Source organism: Paramisgurnus dabryanus, chromosome 19 (genome assembly GCF_030506205.2).
Source record: "Paramisgurnus dabryanus chromosome 19, PD_genome_1.1, whole genome shotgun sequence".
Lineage (NCBI taxonomy): Eukaryota > Metazoa > Chordata > Actinopteri > Cypriniformes > Cobitidae > Paramisgurnus > Paramisgurnus dabryanus.
In genome coordinates, this window is record NC_133355.1 from 31,138,099 (window position 1) to 31,152,818 (window position 14,720).

At 37.3% G+C, this 14,720-nt stretch overlaps 1 protein-coding gene across 1 annotated transcript in view; it reads left to right on the forward strand.

Moving 5' to 3' along the window:
• Positions 1–14,720, forward strand: part of LOC135785788 (retinoic acid receptor beta-like) — a 134,153-nt gene that overhangs the window by 15,753 nt on the left and 103,680 nt on the right. Inside the window, exon 2 of the mRNA XM_073812667.1 lies at positions 11,677–11,825. Coding sequence (XP_073668768.1) covers positions 11,677–11,825 — 149 coding nt within the window. The remainder of the gene's footprint in view (positions 1–11,676; positions 11,826–14,720) is intronic.

A 14,720-nucleotide genomic window follows, 5' to 3' on the forward strand; every position in this document is an offset into this window, starting at 1 on the left:
TACCTTGTGGTTGAAAGTGGACAAGCTCAAAACATTTTGAACACTGTTTACACTGGGTCTCTGTCGTCCACTTGTGATCCAATCAACGAAAACGCATGTTAATACCATACAGCCTCTGAGTTAATATAAAGATCGCTTAAAAGCCCAAATAAATAGTAAGATCAAAGAACAGAACATAATACAATTATGTTATGTAACAAAAGAAAAACAGGAAATAGAAATTTCTCTGCAAGAGATTTTTTGTTAGCATGTTATTAAAATATTTTTGTCTTATTAAAGTTCCTACAGGACCTATACAGGACTATATTGGAATTAAGTCTTTAAAGGACAGTTAAGGAAACTCAGATATATTATAACGTTGTGGGGACATTTAGAAATACCAATACATTTCTGACCTTGTGTGTGAGTGGAATTGCTCTTACTATGTACTTTTCGGTGTGTTTTTGTACAACAATCCAAAATCGTATAATAAATGCTATAGAAATAAAATAAAAATTATTTGAATGATTTAGGTGTTCTAAAAGATTTCATTGTGTGTTACGCTGGAATACTATTTGATACTTCCCGCTAGTATCTTGCAGGGTGGTTCCAAATCCCAAAAGGAAACATACACATTGCTACAGTACAAGTTTTGGGATATGGAGATTTGTTGTTTTCTTTTGTCGCACTGAAAAACTTGTGAATCCTCAGAGCTGTTTTCTGTTTGTTTTCCCCGTATTGAGCGAATGGCCTGTAAGGGGTTTTAAAGTTTCCTGTTAGTCCACGCTGGGGGTTCAGCCAGAGGCTAAAAGTTCAGGAAGATAAGCCATGTGACATTCTTTTATAGCACAGCTCCCATTCTTTGGCCTGTCTGTCATTGTCCCTTATTTGTCTGATGGCTGCTCTGTGTATGTTAACACGTGAGAAGTCACCTGGCCACCAAGCTTAGGTTAAATCACCCAGAAAATGGAAAAATACTCCCATGTGCCTCATGCGGTGAACGCTGCCCACCACCAGAAAGAGTAAATGGAAATGTCTTTATATGCCTCATGTGTCAGCAGGTGGCCCGAACCTCTCGTCTCTGTCTTGATTGTCAAATACACAATAGCAATGAGTTGATAATGTTGATATTTTGCACATTTAACTTAAGCTTTATCTGCTATAATAACCCATGTTTTGTGCACACAATAGAAGAATACTGTATGCTTTTCTTGTAATGTTACACCATAATTAGCCATCACACCTTAGGGGAAAGAAATGCTGTGTGTGAGAACCCAAATGCATAAAAAATACTAGACCAAAACATTGAAAGCATACAGTTCTATTGTGAATGAATGCAGTAGTGTGTTCTGTTGCTTATCGTGGCACTAACAATTACAAAAATGTAAATGTTTTATGTTACTGTGGCTGTAATAATCTTCAGTACTTGAGGGTTGATAAAATTATCTCACGAATCTTCTATATTTGATGTTTTTTATTGTTGCAGAAGTCAGCTAATCTCTATCTTCTATTCTTTCTGAATAGAAGAGACAAGCAATGTTGCGAGCACACAGATATGGACGTTACTACATACTTCCTTTTCCAGATGGAGGCCATTTAAGTTTGTTCTACCTCATGCCAATTTAATGAAAACAAATGAACCCGTCATCATTAATTTAATCAGCTTTCCTTTGCTGGGGATGTTGGGAGGGGCAGGAGTGATACATGAGATCAATATAAGTCATGTATCTGTCCAGACGGCCAAAACTTTAACAGAGAGAAAAAGACTGCAACCCACCCTAAGTGTTCCCTGTCATGCCCCAGATCCATGCAAAGCACCAAAACAACCACATAACAGAGAGATAACAAAATCAGTGCTTTCTTAGAGACTGTAAATGGATTTATTTATATTGTTTTATGTCATACATTCTAATACATTTTTCATTAACGCATTACAAGACTTAACATTTTAATGAAACAAAACAAATTCAATTATTCAACATATTGCTGTTGTGTAGCCTTATTTTTCTGAGGTGTAATTACACAGAATTTATGATAAATTAATGTATATAATAAAATAAAACTAAGGCCTCCCGCCACCATTTCACAGCCCCCAGTTTAAGAACCACTGGTAAACCCAGTGCAACTATTTCCTTGCTAAATTTGGGTCAAACTGAAAAAATAAGACCTCGATCATTGATTTGGACCCTTTGCTTCCCTATGTTAAATCCACTGTTAAAAATCTAGGGGTAATAATGGATATAGATTTTAAACCTGACAAACAGATAAACTCGGTTGTCAGGTCACGTTTTTGTCAGTTAAGGCTTTTATCCGAAGTAAAGCCTTTTTTTGCCATTTAAAAGGGACACTCCACTTTTTGAAAATATGCTCATTTTCCAGCCCCCCTAGAGTTAAACATTTGATTCTTACCGTTTTGGAATCCATTCAGCTGATCTCCGGGTCTGGCGCTAGCACTTTTAGCATAGCTAAGTACAATCAATTGAATCTAATTAGACCATTAGCATTGCGCTAAAAATAACCAGAGTTTCGATATTTTTCCTATTTAAAACTTGACTCCTCTGTAGTTACATCGTGTACTAAGACGACACAAAATTAAAAGTTGTGCCTGAAAATAGTCCCCTGCTATTGAGAGTAACCAAGTAGACTAGTTTTGGGCACTGCGTAAAATATCTACTTCTCCTGGTGCCGCCATGTTACGGCAGCAAAGTCCTTGATTATTACGCCAGTTTGAGAGTATAGTTCCTAGCCATAGTTTCAAGTTTTAAATAGAAAAGATATTGAAACTCTTTGATAATTTTTTAGCACGATGCTAATGGTCTAATCAGATTCAATGAATTATGCTAAGCTATGTAAAAAGTGGTACCGCCAGACCCTGAGATCGGCTGAATGGATTCCAAAACGGTAAGAATCAAATGTTTAACTCTAGGGGAGCTGGAAAATAAGCATATTTTCAAAAAAGTGTGTTTAGACTATTGTAATGCCTTCTATGTTGGTGTTAACCAGGCCTCTCTCTCACGCTTGCAGTTAGTGCACAATGCTGCAGCTCAACTTTTAACACGAACACGTAAACGGGAACATATGTCGCCCATATTGTCTTCGCTACACTGGATTCCGGTCCATTTTACAATTGATTTTAAGGTTTTAATGTTTGCTTGCAAATGGCCTGGCCCCAACTTACCTTTCTGACCTTATACAGCTGCACGTCCCATCAAAGTCTCTGAGGTCTGCTGACCATATGCTGCTGAAGGTCCCTAGAGTTAGACTGAAGCACAGGGGTGATCGTGCCTTTGATGTAGCTGTCATTGTCTGTGAGAATGGCCCCAAATCTGTCTTAAAACATATTTTTATTCTTTGGCATTCAATTCAGTCTGAGAGCTGTGGGGTTTTGTTTGTTCTGTTTACCTCTTTTGTTGTTTGTTTTATGACCCTTTAGATCAGGGGTCGGCAACAGGCAGCCCGCGGGCCAAAAGTGGCCCGCCAGCAATATTTTCTGGCCCGTCGGATTATTTTGAAAAAAAAAATTTGATTTTTTCTTTTTTTATCAAATACTACTTTTATTTTACAATAACAGTTTACAAAAATGGCCACGTGTATCATTCCTTCATTTTTTTTTTAAATCAAAACCAAAAAGAAAATAAAGAGAAACGACTTGTTTTTCTATTATTTATTTCCTGAACTAAAATCAAACGCCTTTTTTTCCGAATGTGCGCTCAGATCAAAAATAGAAAAATGAATGAAAACGGGTTCGGACAAATTTTAATTGAACACCTTAGCAGACATATACCAATGAAATAATTTAAAACAGATCAGGTACTAACAGATTACATTTAATTAAGGGTTTTAATAGCAACCATGCTTTCCTGTTGGTCTCATTCGCTTACAGTCCGACTTTTGAATTTGTTCATTATTATTTTTCGCGTATAACACACTGATAAATAATATGTATTAGATAAAAAAAATATTTGCATTAAATTCTGCACAAAACTCTTCCTCTAGCCCAGAGGTCTAGCCCAAAAATGCGTATAATTGCTACGTAATAGTTTAATCTTAACGGGCCGCTGTTTCTCGTTCTCTTTCTCTACCAGCGCATCCCCGATCATAACTATAATAATTGCAGAGGTATGAATTCATGAATCATTTGCAAATTTACCTTGCAAATCATGTCAATGCGTCACGCGTGAAGACATTAAACTCCTTGACATCGCAAATGACTGCAGGCTTTTAGAAACCACAACAAAATATGATACAAAATTAACTCTTTTACTGCAGTAATATTTTAACTAGTTCACTTTTAACGTAGATTTGAAAGGAAACAGTCCTGTGTCACTATTAAAAACATATGGTAAACGGGAGTCTCCATGCCTGGGCGCATAGCTGCAACTCCTTCTTCTCATCGTCTCATTCACTACTCTTTTTTTCTCTTCTGTTCTGTTACTTAACTTGGGGCTCGAGCCCGACCTTAAGGTCCGACCTGCCTTCGAGAACTGCAAGTCAAGTTCGTTTAACGTTACTTATTAAGACTAAATGGGCAGGCAAATTCGTTAAAAAATTAAAGTAATCCGCCAAAATATGGTTTTACATGTCTATTAAAATAAAGCCATTATTAATTTTCCTAACGGATAGTTCTTTGATCTTTGCATCCGTTTAATACGCTATACATTTGGCAAAGGAGCAATTTGTTTGAACAGCAACTCTGCAACCAACAATGGTTTCGGTTTATGCTGGTAAGAAATTTGACTGAGAGGCTTTGTCCTTTTTAATTTATTATTTATATTTCATTATTTTTTTTCTCTGCTGACAGTACAATGTTAATATAATATTTATATTGGCACGAACACAATTTTGGTATAGCATTTATAATTGTTATAGGTTACTTCATCTCTCTCTTTTCTTTAGAGACATTTGAATGTGAGATTCTGGAAACGAGATCTAACGTTAAGTTTTGCGGAACCGTCAGGTCGGGAAATAAAGCAAGTGAACACAGAGTGTATTTTAAGCGGTTTACTGAATAGAATCTTGTGGGAGCTGGACAAAAAAAACAGTCCAGCGCAGACCTCCATTAACCTTAGGTCCTGTATAAATATTAATAAAAAAATAAATAAAGTTCAAAAGTTGGACTGTAAGAGTCTTTCATGAGAGCATAAATGCCTGTAATATGTTACCACTATAGTAGCCTACTTGGTCTGTTTAAAATGTTTTTATTGATATATTATGCCTGTAAAGGTGTTAAATAAAAAATGTGTCTAATCCAGTAATTCATTTTTTGATCTGAGCACACAATCAGAAAACCCGTGGTGGTTATTTTTTCATTTTTGTTTTTAATTTGAAAAAACGAATGATACACGGATCCATAACCATGTTTTTAGCAACTTTTAATGCTGTCTTTCGTCTTTTAAATAGGAAATAAAGACAATGTTTCTTGACAAAAGATCAGATGTGTTTGCGTGGTTTATTGTTAAAACGCGCAATTTTGTACAAAACTCAACGATTTGAAAAGTGTGCGTTACTGATTGGCCAGCAAATCTGTACATTCTGATTGTCTGAATAGCTCTGATGTCAGCCAGAAATGTGACGCTCCTTACCATGAAAGATTTGCTTACAATGCTAACAGGAGTTAACTTACAGGCTGAGTCGGAAGCGATAGGAATTATGATGATGTCGGTCTTGTCCATGTCAACAGGCCCAGGATAGCTGTTGCCTACAATCCGTGTGTTTCTTGTTTTTCCAAGAAAAAAGATTTACGTTTAAGACGATAACTGCAGGGTTCCCATGGGTCCTTGAAATCCTTGAAAGTTTGTGAATCTGGGGGAAAAATTTTAAGGCCCTGGGAAGTTTTTGAAAATATACGTACAGTACATAGATACAGATCATTGAAAGTGCTTGAATCTATTTTATGCAAGAAGTAAGCACACGTAAGCACACGTGCTAAACTTCTCACTTTAAATGCTTATAACTTCTGTATGCCAATGTTGATTCATACCAAAATGCTTTTTGGCATAGTTGTGTTTGACACATGAAAACGTCTTGGGTTACGAATGTAACTGTCCCTGTAACGGCGTCTTTGGCAATATTTCAGATAGCGATATACTTCCTGGCTCCCGCGTCACCCTGTCTTTGTAGTCAAGCCTAACCATTGGTTGAATTTGATATACACATTCAGACACACTTACCCTATCTAAAAAGGTAACACGATGTAACCTTGCTCTCACTTGTAATGTGTCCCCACATTTAGTCCTTGAATTTAAGGGTATTGGACCAGGAAAGTCCTTGAAAGGTCTTTGAATTTGAAGTTAACTAAGGTGTGGGAACCCGGTAACCCGCATCATCATTTACTTTGGGGTTACACACCAAAGGAAATGTAAAATCGTGAATCAGACCATAGGAGCTCTTTAAATAAATTTTTTTAACAGAAAAGTTAAAAAGAGGAAGTCACGCATTTTGCAGATTGCCAAGAATAAAGAAACCGCAGAATCAATCAAATAAAAATGTGTACTTTTCAAGTTTTTTTTTTTTTTTTGAAAATTAAGTCAGCCTGGACATGGCTAATTGAACTTCAACAACTTATTCTTGTTTATCTCCACAAACATACACAGCTCTTTGTCTGATGAATCAGTCTGATCCACTAACAATAGGCATAGACTCTTTATCCTGTAACCTTCTCAAACTAATGTTATTCGCTGTCCTTATGTGTATTAAAAAATATTTGATGTGTAAATGCCAATGATGCAGTACTGAGATGCCATGACTGAAACTATCATGTCTGACAAACTTTTTCCTAATTTAATGTGTATGCTAAAACTGTACCAGCTATATAGTACATATTGATCAAATATTTCCTAATTGATTTTGTTACAATACATTCTCAGTCACCACTGTGAACATTGCAGTGTTTTTAAAAATGCTTTGTATTTGGCCATTGAGGGGAAATTCATGTGAGTTATTTTGTAAGTCCATTTTAGAGCAAATATCTGCCACACTGTAAAAAAATCAGTAGAAATTACAATGTTATTGCAGCTGGGTTGCCGGTAAATTACCGTAGATTTAAATTTATGTTATTAACTGGCAATAGTTTGTTCAAAGTTAAATACATTTTAAATAATATCAATTCTTAATCTTTACAGAACAAAACTATACAATAACAGCCTCATGCAAAGCATTCTGGGAACCAGAAATCATCATCAACCTTTTTCTATTTTTTGCTTCAGATTTTGTTTCTCAGAATGTTTTGCTTGATGCAGTTTTATTTTTTAAAGACAAAGACTTGTAAATGTTTAATGTTTATTTAACTTTGAACAAAATGTTGCCAGTAAATAACATAAATTTAAATCTACGGTAAATTACCGGCAACCCAGCTGCAAATTTCTACTGATTTTTTTTACAGTGCACCTATTCACTGAAATGTTCTTATTTACTAAAATTATGCTGTTTTCAATATTGAATTGAGGTCACTGATAAACTTTTCAGATTGTTCACATTTACATATATTGTTTAGCAGACACTTTTTAACAATAAATAGTGAAGGCGAATGATCAGTAAAGTGATTTTGTGCCCTTTATTGAAGTTACCACAAGGCGTCATTCATTTGCTGACTGCAGGATTCTGAATGGGATGTAACTTTGCTAGAGGCTTCTAGGTACATTATACCATGGTCTGTTTAAATACTTGATTCTGATTGGCTGGAAGGTGTGCATTACAACCGTTTAATGCACAGGTGGTTCCAGTCAGTTTGATTACAGTTAGAAGTTAATCCGCTACTATAAACATTGGTAACCATAGTAACACAGTTACACTTGCAGAGAGAGACAGAGCGAGCGAGAGAGACGTAAGTGCGTATCTCTTTAAAGTGTGCCGGTTTTATTTCACACTTTACATAAATAAATGACATGATTAGTTCAAATAAAGATTGCCTTGTCACTTTCAGTGTTGCCTGTCATTCATAAATTATTTTAATAAATCAATTAAAGAATCATTAAGTTAGCTATATGCTTAAGCAGAGGCGTTTCCAGCATTGAAGGACATTCGGGGCTTAGCCCAGACCATATTAAATACAGGGATCACTCAAAGGTGTATAAAGTGTATAATAAGAATATTAACGTGATCTGCAGCATATAAAAGTGTACTCACCTAATCGCAGGAGTAAAATGTCATAAGAACTTTAATCTTTCCTTTCAAGTAGATTTTTGCACAAGAGTTTTACTCAGACATGACCTGAATGAGCTGATGATGTCACAGAACCGCCAAAATTAGATTATTAAAGCTCACTGTGTACTTTTTTGAGTTAATTCTTAGCAAAACCCATGTATTCTTTCAAAAGTATGTGCTCATTCATTTCTAATTACTTCCCACCCACTAATCAAAGTATTCTTGTAAGTGTAGAATCTGCTATTTAAAATACATACGGTCGAATCGCTCGACTGGCGCATCCATGTTGTGCCTCCATCTTTGAAATACATTCGCCGACGAGGGACATTCCTGAAATTCAAGCTCCGCCTTTCGCGCTTTCAGACTACACTCACGCTGGCCGCTAGCTGAAGCCTCCCAAGGTTGCATGTGTAGGCGGTATACGTCATCAAGACAGTCTTATTTCAGAATATTAATAATTATAAAGCTGACAATTCTTAATTAATTGTAAATTTATGTAATATGATTATGACTTGTACATGTGAATGTAATGCTCAGTTAATTTAAATAAACCAGGTTTGATGACATATGCAGCCCACATATGCGACCTGAATCCTTCGGCTGCAACAGCTGCAAACCGTGATTATCCCGCGATCTTTGATTTGAGGCAGATTTGAAAGCCTGTTGAAGACCTATTTTTGAGGACATTAAAACACATCGCCAAGGAAGCGAAAAGGGGATTTAAAACGACAACGCGACAGAAAAAACAACAAGACCAAAGTCAATATTGGAGTAATGTTAGTTTTCCAAGATGGGACTCAAGGGACACCGAAGTTGCCTACCTGTACTTTCTATCTTCTCCACAGGTAATTCAGCATATTCGTTTACATCTATACAGTCTATGTTGTAAACTTGAAGTTTTATAGTTCCTTGGCTAACTATAGCATGATTATGCATAACACTTGTTAGTGTAAACATGCATGTGGTTTAATGTGTTCGAACAGCCACACGCCGTCTCTCCACCCATTTATGTAATCTGAGGTACTGAGATAAATGTTTTTCATCTTATCTGACCTCTAGCACAAACACACGGTGACAGCCCTATTTTTAGCCTTTCATTGATAAAACTAACGCCGCTGATCTGCGCGTCTTTCGTTTCATTTTACAAGCGTGTGAAAGTTGAGTGATCTTATTTCACCAATATCAGAGAAAGCTCTTACATATACATGGACATGTAACATGTTTACGTAAAACATAAGCATTGAACTCTGACATAATATTAGTTTGCGTCCATTTAAACCCGTCATTACTCCCGCTCATGATTAACTGACATGAGAGGGACTCGTCCACAGACCATCCCCTCAGTAATCTGGAGAGAAGCGGTTGAAAATGGACAAAAAGAGACCGATTTAAACACCAAGTGTAAACGTAATGGGTCTCTCTCGTCCACTTGTGATCAGATCGACAAAAACACATCTTAATACCAAGTGTAACAGCCCCTGGGATATATTTCCTCATGTCAATGAAATAGGAGTGTCTGCGTCGCCGGCTCGGGACGCACTGGCGGCTGCGTTAGGGGCTGAGATGGCATAGGCTGGGCTGGCAGACCAGGAAGCTGAAGCTGGAAGAATGAAGGATGTGGGGGGACCCCACCACTTCTTTCCTCCTCTTCTTCTTCTTTCTGCTCCAGGGTGTGGAAGGTGCAGAGGAGATAACAGGAGTAGGCGTGGGTGAGGCAGATGTGAGAGAGACCCCTGGGGTTGGAAGGGCAAGAACCAAACTCACCAGCCTTACTGACCCTGTGATGAAACCCCTAGGGACCGATAGCTGCAGGCCGACTGCCGAATCATCATCCCGGGGTTGTTGCTGTGGGTCGAGACGGCCCACCACCTCCCAAAACGGCAGAGAGATGAGAGCCGCTCGTTCTGAGATGGGAGGAGGATTATCAAGACCGGCCAGGAGGTACCTGTTGACCATCCGGTCAGAAAAGCACCCCCTTCTGTCCAATACCTTCTGGGCATAGTCCTGCAGACTACGCCCCCTCTGGGGAGGAAACATCCCAAATCCAGAACGTGAATCAGCGATGAGGCCATTCCACCACTCTGGATCCTCGGCCATAGTCCGCTGGGTTCTGTTTTGGCACGTTCGTTCTGTCAGGGTTTTGGAGACACAAGACACGAACCCAAATGCGGACAATTGACGACAAAGGAATTTATTAAATAACAGGGTAAACAGGGAAAACAAAACCCACGAGGGGGCAAAACAAGACAAGGGAAACACAACACTAAACTGATACTAAACTTAACAAAACTAACAATAAACTTTCAAACATAAAACAAGCAAAGACTTCACCAAACTCTCACAGGAACCAACAGGATATGTGACAAGATGAACGTGCACAGAACAGCAAACACAAGGACAATAAATAGGGACAAAGTAAATTACATACACCTGGAAATCATTACAAGTAAGGGATCAGGGGAAAAAGTGACAAGACCCGGGAAATGCGTGGTCAGAATAAACCAATACTAAAACCACGCATCTCCCACATAAAACATATGTACTGTCAGAACCCTGCCATGCTAAACTAGATCTAAATACAAACAGGATCTGGCAGGATTCTGACAATGTTATGTATGAATCTGCCTGCCTCACTGAAATCTGTCCTTAGTTGTTTAATTTTTGCATTGAAGTTTGTTTTCAGTTATGTTTTTCTTCTGTTTTTCATAGGCTGGGATCATAACCTGTGGTCCAGTTGTCTGTAGATGTTGTGGTACTGCTAACCCGAGTTCAAATCCCGGCTTGGCTCCTGTTAAAAATACATGCATGTAAAGGCATGAAGTGTACTGTAATGTTGTTTTACTGATGTTATGTTAATCTTATCTTTCTGTACTAATGAAACAAATCTACTCATGTAATTTTTTAAGAATTTGTCAACAGAATAAATTGATTCACAGTACGGATTTGCTGTTTTAATTTAAAATACACTGCATTTTTTTACAATTTAAAATACTATTTAAAATACGTTTTGTACCTCAAAAAACATCTGCATTTAGTATTTAATTAAAGTATTAAATAATTTATGAAATGATTGTTTAAATATTAAATAATGAAAAGGTAAACTGTTGGGTACCCAATTGGCTGAGTAGGGATAAATAACCCACAGTTGGGAAGGTGCTATACTAACCCATAGCTAGGTTACTTGTTGGGTTATTTTTAAACTAGCATCATTAAGTGTATGGACTGTACTTTGGGTAACAAACACAGTAGGAAATTTTTTTTTGCCATCTTTAATGGTTTAAATGAATTAAATGAATGAACTATTTTGATAAGAACACCTTTTGAATTTTGAAAACCACTTGTTTAAAATCCCCCACCCTAATAGAGCTATCTGAGAGAGGTTTTTAGGAAGCTTCTAAGATATTACAGACCCAAACAAAAAATGTTTGTCTACATGTCACATCACAGAACAAAGATAAATACCCTGTTCAATCATTCTATTTCACCTTTAAGTAAATGTTTTGCTCCTGTCACACTCATCATCAATCTGGTTTCTTACCTCTTTTTGCATTTTAGCCATTGAGACTCAGAGCACCAGTTCTGAGGAGTTGGTTCCTAGTCCCCCATCTCCTCTTCCTCCTCCACGAGTCTACAAACCCTGTTTTGTCTGTCAGGACAAGTCCTCGGGGTACCACTATGGTGTCAGCGCTTGTGAAGGCTGCAAGGTAAGTATTCTATCCATCTCTTCAAAATCAAATAAAACCTTGACAATTGATGTTCTGGTTTTCTCTGCTAACATGTTCTACAACACAGTACCCTGGTTGAGCAGTGTGTAAGCAGCACATGTATTTTTTGGCGCCCGTGTTAACAAGTTAGAGCATGCCCACCGCATATGTCGCGTACCAGAAGCAGCGCTGAAGAAGACTTGCGCAGTCATTCACTCTATGCCCAGCACTTAATGATTCCTCAGCTTTCTTAATAACCTTTAGAGAAACAGAAACATTATAAATCTTATGCTTATACTGTTATAATTGTGTGCATTTTGAGGCAAAACAAAGGGCACTGATGTATTTTAAGCTATATAAGTGAAAGTTGTTTTCAGTTTCTAGACTTTAATTTGTCTAGAACTAGTCTAATCCCTGTCCGGGAAACCATTCCTAAGAGTATATGGACAACCCTTTTAGGCCATACGCCGGGCGTGCTGACCATTTTTCCAGGCGACTAGCAAAAGTGGATTGGGACATGCCCTTAAGTGCACTTGCGCCGTGCGTTTTAGACCATGTGCTTAGATCATTAAAATAGGGCTTATTGTGTGTATGACTAATATGACTGTTACACATTACACCAAGTTGTTGTTAAGGCTTGGATATACAGTAATACAGCCACTTGACTCTGGAAGCGCATTTAAACATCATACACAAGTTGCAGTCAGGTTCAGTTTGACAGGATGTTGTTATGGTTACAATCAGCATGGACTTCATTTACATGTTTGCAGGTGAAAAAAAACTGCCTTAGTAACACAGACATTGCGGCATCTCTTGTTATACATTTAGATCAAGTAGAATTTGAAGCCCTGATTAAGCTTGTGTTTGACATTTAGTGTTTTGGTTTCCAGCAAGGTCAACAAAACATATACAGTGGCAAGAAAAACTATGTAAACCTAATGGAATTTCATAGTTTTCTAAATAAATTTGTCATTAAATGTGATCAGGGCCCGTATTCTTAAAGATTCTAAGTGTCCTCTCAGAAAACTCTTAATTTAGCTTTAAAACTTTTACGTTGGAGTCTTAGCTTAAGAGCGATTCGGTCTATCTATCTATCTATATCTATATACATCTATATCTATATCTATCTATATCTATATATATCTATATACATCTATATCTATATATATCTATATACATCTATATCTATATCTATCTATCTATCTATCTATCTATCTATCTATCTATCTATCTATCTATCTATCTATCTATCTATCTATCTATCTATCTATCTATATATATATATAAGTTTGTGTGATTACTTTGTTTTATAGACGTCTGTAACAGACCTAAATCATCTTTGCTACATAGTTGCATTTTTTTCTAGTTACCGAAACTGTCACTGTAGTTAATGTAGTGATTACTTTTAATTCTGGCGCTATATTATATTATTATGTCTCTAATAAGATCGGTCACAAACATGATTCCTGTACAATCTAATGTTCTTTAATTTTAAGAATAAACGCCCACATTTCTAAGAATTTTCTTAGAATTGCGTCACTAGGAACTACTTTTTGCTTTAAGATTCTTTATGAATACGGGCCCTGATCTTCATCTAAGTCAAGGGTATTGACAAGCATAATGTGTCTAAAAATAACACAAAAAATTCTGATCTTTCATGTCTTGATTAAGAACAACCAAAAAAACTCAAAACATTGGAGTCAAATTTTAGAACACCTGGAGTCTAGTTAAGATAATACGTTTGGAGGTGTGGACTACAGCTACTTTGACCAATAAAAACCCCTCAAACTTTTGGAGTTTGCTCTGCACAAGAACAACACACTTATGTATGCCATGCCTCACCAAAAAAGCTTTCAGAGGAGCTACGATCAAGAATTGCTTTACATAAAGCTGGAAAGGGTTACAAAGTTATTTCAAAGACTTGAGAAACTCACCAGTCTACAGTTAGGCAAGCAATCTACAAATGGAGATGCTTTGGGACTGTTGCTACTCTACCAGGAACTGGGCCCCCAGTTAACATAACACTAAGACCACAATTAAGACTCCTCAATGAGGTAAAGAAACAATGCCGAATGACAGCTAAAAATTTGAAGGCATCATTGGAACTTGATAACATTTTTGTTCATGAGTCTACAATACGTAAAACACTGAACATGCAGGGTATCCGCAGCATGAGACCACGAAGGAAGTCACTGCAAAGGAGCACATTGACACTCCACAGCGATATTGGCATACTGTTTTGTGCACTGATGAAACTAAGATTGAACTATTTGGAAAAACACACAGTGCTACATCTGGCGTAGAAAGGGCACCGCATATCATCAGATAAATATCATCCCAACTGTAAAGTATGGTGTAGGAAACATCATGATTTGGGCCTGATTTGCTGCATCAGGGCCTGGCCAGTAGTGATTGAGGGTGAGATTAAGGACATCAGACAAGTCTCCAGGATATTGTGAGAGTGTCTGTACATCATCTGAAACTATGTAGAAGGTGGGTGATGCAACAGGACAACAACCCAAAACACTGGAGCAAGTCCACAACAGAATGGGGGGCAACCAGTTATTGGGTGCATTTACATGCACAGTCTGATGCCGATTTTGCTTAATAAACTGATAACACGTGGGGTCATGTAAACACTTTTAAAAAACGTAAAAAACTGTAAAAAACAGTTTTCTTTTATTGTGTAAAGCCTATAATCGGTGTAAGCAAAAAAGATCGGCACAGGTCATTTTTTGCTCATTGCTCCGATTTTGTGTGGCACCTTAACCGGCTTTCTCCTGGTTTTGTCCATGATAAACGTCACACGTGGAAGTAAGTGCAAAGTAACGCATAAAAGTCTCCACTCGACTAAAGCAGTTGGCAGAGAAACTGTGAAAATAAAAGCTCATGCTA